Source organism: Endocarpon pusillum, assembly GCF_000464535.1.
Source record: "Endocarpon pusillum Z07020 unplaced genomic scaffold scaffold4927, whole genome shotgun sequence".
Taxonomy (NCBI): domain Eukaryota; kingdom Fungi; phylum Ascomycota; class Eurotiomycetes; order Verrucariales; family Verrucariaceae; genus Endocarpon; species Endocarpon pusillum.
Genome location: NW_006916472.1, coordinates 2,108 through 12,760, shown reverse-complemented (window position 1 = coordinate 12,760; position 10,653 = coordinate 2,108). Strand labels below are relative to the sequence as shown.

Sequence of the window (10,653 nt, the reverse complement as noted above, 5' to 3'; positions counted from 1 at the left end):
AGCCTATTTATACATACCAAATTGCATATCAAACTGCCAATCCATGCGAAATAGCGCGAAACGTTAATACTAAAAATACATGTTAATTCGAGGCGAAACGCGTAATAAATCTGTGATAAAACGCATTCAAAACATCGCACAATACGCCACCGTTTGATAACCAGCAATTCATCGAAGACGCGCAGAATCCAGTAGCGTTTGTTGCAGCGCTATATATATCACGTGACATCCGGTCCACAGTATAAGTTCATACTTGTCAGGGCAGAATTTGGATCCATGCTTTTCTGCCTATGATTGGCACTTCTTGTGAATTTCTGCTAGCTTCAGACAGTTTTGTTCTGTGCTTTCACTGTATGTAAGAATATTGACATCATCTACAAAGCCTGTGGCGCTCGTACGAAGACGGATATTCTCGCAGCTTTCTAGGAGGTCTGCATTATAGAAGAGATACAGAATCGGGGAGATTGGTGATCCCTGAGGGATTCCCACCATTACTGATGCTTCTGGCAGCGTGAAATCATTGACTTTCACTTCCGTACGTCGATTTGAGAGGAAATCTGTCACCCATCGTACGAGTGATTCTGGGATTCTTCTCTTTCTCAGGTTGTGAGTGAGCCGAGCGTGTGAGACTCTGTCGAATGCTTTAGAGACGTCTAATGATAGGAGGGTAGCTATCCTTTTTCTTCCTCTTCCCCAGATCGTATGAATTTTCTCTGTGATCTGTTGAAGTGCTGTTTCTGTGGATCGACCCATACGTGCATTTTGCTACTTGCTTGCAGCGACAAGCTCGTATCCATCGTTGACCAGGATATGAAGCACGAAATGCCCTCTCAAAGACTCAATTCAAACTCAAGCGCCAGAATCAATCAATACACGTGTACAGCGTTATTAGATGGAATTTCAAGGGTCAGCTCTACTCTATACTGGCTCTGATATAAGGGGACGGCTTGTTCAAGCTGACTATATAGTTATTCTTGAGCAAATTGTTGCTCCTGAATGGGATAAGGATTGCGTTTTGGTCGAAGATAATAATGGGCCTCATGGTACTGAGGGCAAGGGTCCTAACAAGATTAAAGTACTTAAGGACCTTCTAGGGATCAGATGGGAGATGAACCCTGCTAATTCGCCAGATCTCAACCCTATTGAGACCATCTGGAGGATAATAAAGCAGCGCTTGAAGTCCAGGGGGGTCATATTCGAAGAAGCTGTGCTGCGTCAAGCTATCCAAGAGGAGTGGGATAAAATAACTCTGGATGAGATTAATAGGGCTATCTCAACAATGCCAGATAGAGTAGCTGCCCTAAACGAGCGAAATGGGCGTCCTATCCCCTATTAAAGGGGCGTGTAACATAGCAGGAATCTGAGAACTGCAAAGAATTTTGGCGCCAAGCTTCGGGCCGTTGCGTCTTTCTTGTTAGCGCTTAGCGTTTTCCCCGCCTGGGCGCCAGGCGATGCCTCAGCCCTGTATTTCTTATACTAGTACTATGGATGCTGCGCGCCGTGATGCCTTGGCTGGTGGCGGCGAGCTCAAGCTGTGGCCAGCTGCAATCGCAAAACCAAGCGCTGAAAGTTCAAAGGCATTAAACTGAGTGTGTATGACTGAAAAAGGGGAAACCAATTTCGCACGCGACTGTACCAGTCGAATATCTTCCATTCCATCGCCCCGGGAACTCCGACTCGATCTTGATAATCAATCTCCCAGATGGCCCGACCGCTTCAGTACGAACGCCATCTAACCAGTGGGGATGAGGTCAGGCTGGTACAACTCGATCCCGGCTACGGGGGCTCTCCGCTCAAAGCAACGATCCAATACCGTTCTTTATCGGAAAATCCAGACTATCAAGCTCTATCATATACCTGGGGAAGTTCCTTCAATCGCGTTGGCCGTATGTCAACTTGAGTGGGAAGTAAAGCATCTCAAGAAAACTCTCGAACCAGCTAGAACAGTGCCATTCAAAGAACTCGTAATCCGTTGCCGGCTGAGCTGAGTAGGATAGCGATTAACGCCACTTTCGTAGTTGACGATCAGGCCACATTACTGCTTCTCGTCCTTGAAGAACGCAACAATCAAGTTCGAGTCAGGCTGCACCGCAATCTCGCTCTTCCACGACGGCTCCTCGTCTATTTGGCATTTAACTTGGTCGAATATCTGTAGGATGCTGACCACACTGTACGCCATCTCTGTCGACGAAAACTGTCGTCCGATGCAAACGCGCAGACCTGGCAGGACGGTCTATGTTGGTCTCAGACAGTGAAAGCGTCCCCACGATGGGATTCTTACCCCAGTAAAACGGAACGTACGCCGCTGCAAGATTAAAGTGAAGTATGCGATCGGTGTACCCTCGAGCACGCCAATGACTGCTTGTCATCTGGACCACCGCCACGCGGAAGAGTGGTGTCTTTCAGTGCCATTTGCACGCTATACGCCACGACCGAATAGAGCCACAGTGTTTCATTCACCGTATGCTGCAGATAATGCATATTCTTAAGCTCGGTGGACGTCGGTTTTTTGTCCATGCCAACGAAGCTAACGATCTCCTGGCGATGTTTCTAGACCACTTGGGAATGCCGTGAGAGCTCTGGAGTGGACCGGCGCGTGCCATGAGGCCTTACACGCCTTGCATCTGGCCAATGCGGTGCCGAACTCAACGTCCGAACTTTGCAGGCTGTTCACCCTGTGGCCGAGCAAGATACAGGGGTGGGGACTTATCTAACATACTATCTCCACCTGGGCGTGTCGGTGAAGGTTACTTACTCCGGGCTCTCTCAATTTATATGAGATTTGAAGTAACTTTACTCCCTACCGACGTCGTAAAATGAACCCGGTATCTTCCTGTTGAAGAGTTTCAATAGTGAATCTACAGAAGCCTTCCAACCTTCACACGCTTCAATACCTGCGGAGGGGTGATCCTGAGAGTCCCCCTATACGCCCTAGAAATACCAGCGGAGCCGTTGAAGAATGCATGTTATCGAGTGGCCAGGCCTAGAAGATATTTGCAATCCTCTTGAAATATGCGGTGGAGGCATCAGCCCGGATCATCGACTTTATGTTTGTAAATTGGGTAGCCATTTACGAGGCAAAGGAATTACCATTGCGGGCGCCATGTCCTCTGCTCGAATTCTCGAAACTCGAGAGCCTAAGCTGAGCGTTAAAGACCAGTGAAACAAGCCGGGCATCAATGGGGTAGGTGACACAAGCGATGCGCCGCCATGTCTCTTGCAAGGCTCACTCTTACCCCGGGAGAGCGCCTTATCCAAAAGATGATTGTGCTGTGCCAGTGTGGGGTGGAATTCAGCCTCGCCGGCACACAGCCTTGTAGCAGTGCAATCCTTGACCTCTGCGGTCTCTTCTGTCTCTGTCTTTCCATCCCCTTCAGCTCAATTTACTTCCATTTCCATTAGAATCTGTTGGACTCTTTCATGTATCACGCTTTTTCGCCGTCGATTTTGCTCTGAATTGCAACGTGGCAGAGCCGTTCTCTGTGGCTGCAAGCTCTTTCGCAGTCATCGGAGTGGCCGATGTCGTGATAAGGGCTGGCAACCAGGTCTACCAGTTTCTTACCGCTATTAAGGATGCGCCAGCCGAAGTCGAGAATTTGCAGACTGCCATTCATGACAATATCGTCCTTGTCGAAAATTCAAAGAGTTACCTGGAGAAAGCAAGGCAATTTTCCTTGCCAAATTCAGTCACACCTACGTCCCTTAATAAGGCCTTACCTCAATTCACTTCTGCCTTGAACGCTCTCAATCGCGAGTTGTTACTATTGCTTAACCTGACCAAGCGTTATAAGGGGATGTCTAACGTATGGGGAAGAATCAAATTTGTATTTGACGAAAAAAGGATTCAAAATTCTTTGCAGAGGCTAGAAATGTCGAAATCAAGTCTCAAACTTGCGTTAGAACTCATTAACAGGTAAATCAATTAATCTATTTCAACTTTGGTTCTTTACTAAGTCAATGATCATCCAGAGAACAGAACCTCCTTTCTCAGGAGAAGGTTGAACACAATCTACAAGAAGGATTCCGACAGATTACAGTGAACACAAAGTCTATACATAAGGTGGAGCGACAGATCAAACAGTTCCGCGAGGGAAATCAAATTCAGCAAGCCAACTTGAAGGAAACCACTTCTGGATTGAACAGACAAGCGACTGCGATGAACAAGGGTATCATCAATACCAATCAAAAAAATCTTCAGCAACATAAAATAACTCACTCCAAACTTGATCATCTATCCCAAGAACTAGCACATACCCGAATCTCAACAAGGAACAGCGGTCGCGAAATTCGATTCTACGGAAACAGTCGAAATGATATGCTACGTTCTTTACTCCTCCTGCAACCTAGTTTTCGAGAGGCTATCTTCAATATTCTCTCCCAGAATGATAAGCTAGTTTCAGTTCAAACGCTCTATTCTCTTCAATCCGAATTCGAAAACCTTTGTTGCATCTACTACCCAAGAGGTCGCGGCTATGTCTTACAACTCTACAGCCACTTCATTTGACAATTGGATTTATCCAGAAGAAGTCTCTTCTTCCCAAATAAGAGGCTCACTCCAGGAAGCACCAATTTCAAGAAAGAGATCAAGAGATACCTTTGCCTTGGCCACTGAGGGAATCGGATTCAATGGAAGGGCAAGAAAGTGGCGCAGACAAAACTCTCATTTATTCTCGTTTGAGTTACCTATAGGTACCCTTGACATAACCATTCCATGTATTTCAACAGCTGTGCTCAAGCCGAACAGAACCCATGAATATGGATTTTCGTTCCGACCACGGTCTGGCATCTGTTCAACATGGATTCAGGGAGACTTTATGGATTGTACGGACACTCAGCCAAAACCTTACCTGTATGCACAGTTGAATGCCTTTAACATCGTCCCAAGTTTAGGGTGGGGAACGCCCTACTTCGACCTTTTCGGCGGCGGAAGAACATTGAAGGAAATTGATTCTGCATTTCGACTAGGTAAAATAAGCCCTTATAATGTGGACGAGCAGGGTATGAATTGCTGTGTTGTTGTAAGTATCCTATTGCTGCTACGTACGGAGTACTCATAAATAAGAAAGAAGAATGTTGTTTCTGATTTGGACATCAAATAGGTCGCGGCATTTGTCGGTCGAATCGATGTGTTCCAATATCTCGATAGCCAGGGAATAGGGGTTTCAAGCTTGAAGTGAGTGAGCTGCGATATGTCAGTATTATGTCTTTAATTAATAACTTTAGGGCTGGCGAGAGCGTTCTCGAGGGTTTCAGGACGATGATAGCGCTGGGTACTTTCCTCAAGAAAGCGCCTGACACAACAAGAATGGAAGGCACCTGTAGGGTTATGGAATACATCGCGAAAAAAGATGTCATCGATATTTCGACTTTGCAAGCATTTATTATCAATGAAGAAAAGCGTACTATGTTTGATGGTGTAAAAAGATTGGTCAGCTTAGCAAGACATATTTGCAAGGCTATGAAAGACGAAGAAAATGAGTTGGAGCAAGGCAATTATGGTTGCTCCCGATTGGCATATTTTTAAATCGATCTGATCGCTTCTCCTTAGAAATGGCTGGTATCCTATTGGACGGTGGCGCGAATGCTCATGCAATCATCAATGACATGAGCATGCTTTCTTGTGCCGTAGGAGGGTGGGTCCGAGGGCCCAAAACGGAATCATGTCGCGAAGTTCTTGAAGAAAAATTCTGTCTGCTGATCTCAGCTGCGGCCGATGTCAATCATGTGGATAAGTTTGGGTCCACCCTATCAAATGATGCATGGAATACTGGTTGTTGGGATGAGAGGTGCAGAGCACTGGAACGGAACAATCTCAATATAGATGAAGTGCTTGAAGTGGGTAAGGATAGGCAGTCTCTTTGGATGCAAACACTGGATAAGGGTATAATCCTTATGTACGATTTCTTTCTGGGAGACGACATGCTGCGACAACTATTCTGGCCGTCAAATACCAAGGCAGACCTAGTTGACCGTGAGGGGAATGCTAAATTTGATGAAGAGCTGTGGAACCTTTTGAGGGATCGATTTTTCATGAGCGCCACTTTGTCATTGAGAAGTTCTGGGCCTTTTCCGGAGTCTCCGAGAAAGATCGAATAACTTTCTGGATCAAAGAGGCCAGTGCATGGGCGTATGATCTAATGATGGAGCAACGCAGAGAGGCAGAAGAGGATGGGGGGATAGCATAGAAGATCTGGACGACAAAGAGGATGAAACGGAAGATAGCTCGGAAGACGGGTCGGAGGGTGGTACGGAAGATGGCGTGGAGGATGGCGCGGAGGATGGCGCGGAGAGCAGCACAAACGAGACCACACAAGAAAGGCGATGATAACCGGAGAAAAGTTAACAGCAGCAATGTCAAAGGGGCACGACGCATTAGGGCCAGGCAGTATGAACGGTTGATTTGGAAAAATGGTGGACTCTTGAGTAGCTATGATGACTCAAATACTGACGTGACGTCGGATGCGAACAACAGCGAGCAGTCCATAATCTTGAGTTAGTCCATTACAGATGGCAGTATAGATGTAAACTTCATCATCCCTTCGACTGCCAATCTTTCGAGTCTGTTGTCGCATGCGACCTTCAATCAACGCCCGATGCGCCTTATCATCATCGTTGGCACAACTGCGGATCAATTTGAAAGGGTTGATGAAGACACTCTTAACTGGCTGAGAGAGGAGCTGCCCACCTGTCAAACAACTGTGGATGGTGTATCCCCTACTCTTCACCAACCAATTGCGTACTTCTGACATCCTGGTGCCTTCTGAGAAGCCCCTGTTCGGTGGCATGCACGTTACAATTCACCCTTTCAACCAGAGTTGACAGAGCTATTACAATTAAAGATCCCTGATAACCGTATTAGGTTTAGCACAAACTAGAATAGAACGACTTCTTGCTTACTACGTATGCTGGCGTGCTAGCCTGATCGAGCACCAACCGTTCTGCCTGCGCCTCACAATCCGGCTAACCATGATATCTGAATTACATCGAAGACATCAACTCAACCGGATGGTCGTCTTGGAAACCTGAACTGGACCGAAAACTTGGCCACAATATCATAGTCAAGCCCCAGTAGAGCACTCTCTATGGCCGAAAACCTTTTATCAAATGGTTTCGAAGCTAAAAAGCTGAAAACTTCGCAGCGTCGTCGCGCTCCTCCACAATCTCTTGTCCTGAAAAAAATTGTTTCCAACTCGCTGCACTCGACCTCGGCGGCACCCAAGTGCGGCATCTGTCTCGAGACTCTGCCCATCAATCCTCACCTCTGCGATGCTTGTCAGATCTGGAATGATGCGACACATGTATTCCAGTGTATGAGAGATCCAGATGATTTCGTAACCAGGTACTCGTTCAGTCTGGGTAACATACTCTCACGCGTGAGCTGCATATTATGTCAACTAATTGCTAATTCTATCTTGGAGAGATTCCGAAAGCCTGATCAATCAAATTTCAATGCGCTTTTACAAACGAAGATCACAATATATGGCCCATACTGCTTGGGCGAAGGTTCACTTAAAGTCCTGGATCCATTGTTTTTTGAGAAAATGGGAGAGTATAGGATTGAAGAAGATGATCTAAGATTGGACAACATTCATGAAGGCAATAATGCTCCTGCTCTGCAAAGAACCGATGAAGCTGTACTTGCTGTTCTTTACATAGTTGCAACGACTCCTGATGGGCATGATCTTCAAGGGCAAACATTTAAATTTGATGCCTCTACGGCTGGCGCTCGAGAAGTTAATCATAGACAGCAATTATTTCAAGTGGATCCTGGTATTAAAGTTTCGGAGCCAGCAGGCATACCCGGCCGAAGACCTCCAGCCATTGGACTTCAGCTTAAACTTCACTATCGCCACTCTATGGCTAACCTGTTTCGGGTAGAACGCTGGGAGAAGTCTCATTTTGACTCGAAATTGATCAAGATCTGGACCAGCACATGTGAAACATACCATGGGCCTCGTTGCAAGGTTGCAAACACTACGAATTTACCATCACAGTTTCGCCTCGTCGACACTTATCGCCACTGCGTAATAGAGCCACCCAGGTTTCTGCCTCCGAGGTTTGTGGCTTTAAGTTATACGTGGAGTTCACTCTCGGACTCTCCAGATATTCAACTGGAGCAAAACAACCTCGAACGCCTCATGCAGGCTGGCTCACTAGAAGAAGAAAATGTACCGGCCTTGATCTCTGATGCAATAAATCTTTGTCGCGAGATTGGAGAGCAATACATTTGGATCGATAAATTCTGCATTATACAAGACGATTCCATTTCTAAACATGCACAAATTCAAGCCATGGACCAAATATATGCTACTGCGGCTTTTACCATTGTTATAGCACTGCAAAACCCGCTTACGGCTGAGTTACCAGGTGTCAGAGACAGACCGAGACGATCATCACTATGGAACGACACCCGAATGTTCTCGGACAAGTGTCGTGCGATCTCCGGCAACTTCCAACGCACTATTACAGATTCTGTGTGGAATACTCGTGGCTGGACATATCAAGAACACATGCTATCCCTAAGATGCATCTATATAACAGACTTTCAGATGTACTTTAACTGCCCAACCACGTCAGAACAAGAAGAGCTTGGGAGCATCTCGGATTGGCCTAAATCTAAGTCTGGTGACATGCAAAGCTATTGCGATGCTGTTCAGCAGTACACTGCAAGAATTTTGACCTACGAATCAGATATTCTAAACGCCTTTGCTGGTGTAGGAAAAATGATTGCAGGAATACAAGAAACCAAACTAGTATATGGACTCCCAGAGAAGCATTTCTCACAGGCACTCTTTTGGCAAAGCCTTGCCTTTGCACAGAGAAGAGAGTCCACCCCACAAATTCCCAGCTGGAGTTGGGCGGCATGGACTGGCCGAGTCAAGTACATCTGGGACGGTCACTTGGATGATCTAAAAGTCGGGACGCTGGTGCGGTTTTATTTTCAGGACCCGAATCGCGGCTTGCGAAAACTGGACATGGAGGAAGTCTGGTTTCACAAACCCATGTGCCTAGAAACACTGAAAGATTTGCCTTCTGTCAATGAGCCAAGGTCAGAACTGAAGTTTCTGCCGGAACCAGCAGTTACAGACAAAGTTTGGCGAGACTCACCTCACAGCCCGTGGAAAATGCTCTTTTATCCACTTGATCCCATCGTTGTTAAAACAGCATCAAAATATCCAGGTTGTCTCGTCTTTACCACGACAGTAGCGACTTTGTCTCTGAGAAAAGCAACCTGGCCCGCTTTTTTCAACGGATCTTCATCCGTTATTTTTGAAATCTGTGATCGTCACGGAGATAAAGTTGGGGAGATGGTGAAAATGGATCAGTCGTGGGTAGATGAGCATTTGGACCTGGCCAAGGAGCACGAATTTGTCGTGCTTTCCGCCGCGATTCTCAGGGACTATCTCCGATATTCGCTCCAAAAGTTCGGCCTTGGTATTCCCGAAATCAAAACCGGGCAAGATAGAAGTCCTTGGTGTCTCCGTGTCATGCTTATCACACCTGGCAGCTTGGATGGAGTTGCTCGGCGCCTCGCCCTCGGCTTTGTACAGACACATTGTTGGAAGCAGTGTCAACCAACATGGCGTACTATTGCTTTAGTATGAAGGGCGGTCATAATCAAGCTCCGAACTGTTGGGTCGTCACATCCTGATAGACGCGCCCAAGACCCTCTGCACATTGGCAGGACATATTTGGTGTGTCTTGAGAATGGCTATCCGCGCAATCTGACAGCATCTGCTGAAACACTCGATCGGAGTAGATATCCTCCAATGTCTGTGCTTGAACTGTCGTGAGCAGAAAGTGAGCTGGTGATAGAAGTGGCATTAAGGATGAGAACTGAGTTGACTTTGTTTTCTCTTTCTCTGTTGAGTACTCGTGCCCCCGCCGTAATGCTCGGGATTTGCTCACCGCCATCGAAAATAGCAACAGCCACAAATTGATGAGTTTTCAAGTTGGGGCACGTTTGTGACAGGAGCGGTTAAACTAAATGCAGGGGACAGAAAGGGAGGGATAGATTACATGATCATTGTGGTACACTTGATGTCCAAAGCGGCCGCAAAGACCATCGAAAATAACATCTAATGTCCCGGAATCTTGAGTCAGAGTGTAGAATGGCGTCGATGAACACCTATTTCCTACTTCGGAAGCGCGCCAGTACTGGGGCATCATTACTGGGGGTCTTGGCTTAGTGCACTGTCAATTGTACTGTGAGGATAAAACTTGATATTCGGTAAGAGCGCAGCGTCATGTTGTTGCCAAAAGTAAGAGAAAACGTCTATATAATTTGAGACGACCTTTTTCGAGATGTCTCGGCCGATTATTACCTTCTCTTCTTCGGCGTTGGACTCAAAAGTGCTTAAGAAACCATATCTCCTGGCTCCCCTGTCATTAGTCCGTACTGGATTAAGATCTCGTAAGAAACCAAGTCTCCTTGCCGGTTCTGTCGATGACAAACCGGGTACATCTTTGACTATTTCTGGAGTAGAACGATTGTCCACGCCGCTGCGCTCTTCCTTCATCACGTTTGGAATATAAAACGTTTATCCATATCAATGCCTTACATCGTTGCATTGTTCAAGGCCTAAGACCACTAGGCATGTCTGGTAGATTTCTTGGAAGTTGGAGAAGCTGCATTTCTGATCCTGTCCTTTA

The 10,653-nt window shown here is 46.5% G+C and overlaps 1 protein-coding gene across 1 annotated transcript; it reads left to right on the top strand.

Annotated features, from left to right (window-relative positions):
• Nucleotides 1-7,082: 7,082 nt before the first annotated feature.
• On the top strand, nt 7,083-9,605 carry EPUS_09424 (uncharacterized protein; the record flags this gene model as incomplete). The annotated part of the gene is made up of 1 exon (XM_007805897.1): nt 7,083-9,605. One exon carries the CDS (start codon nt 7,083-7,085, stop codon nt 9,603-9,605), a length of 2,523 nt encoding a protein of 840 aa, XP_007804088.1.
• Nucleotides 9,606-10,653: the final 1,048 nt, after the last annotated feature.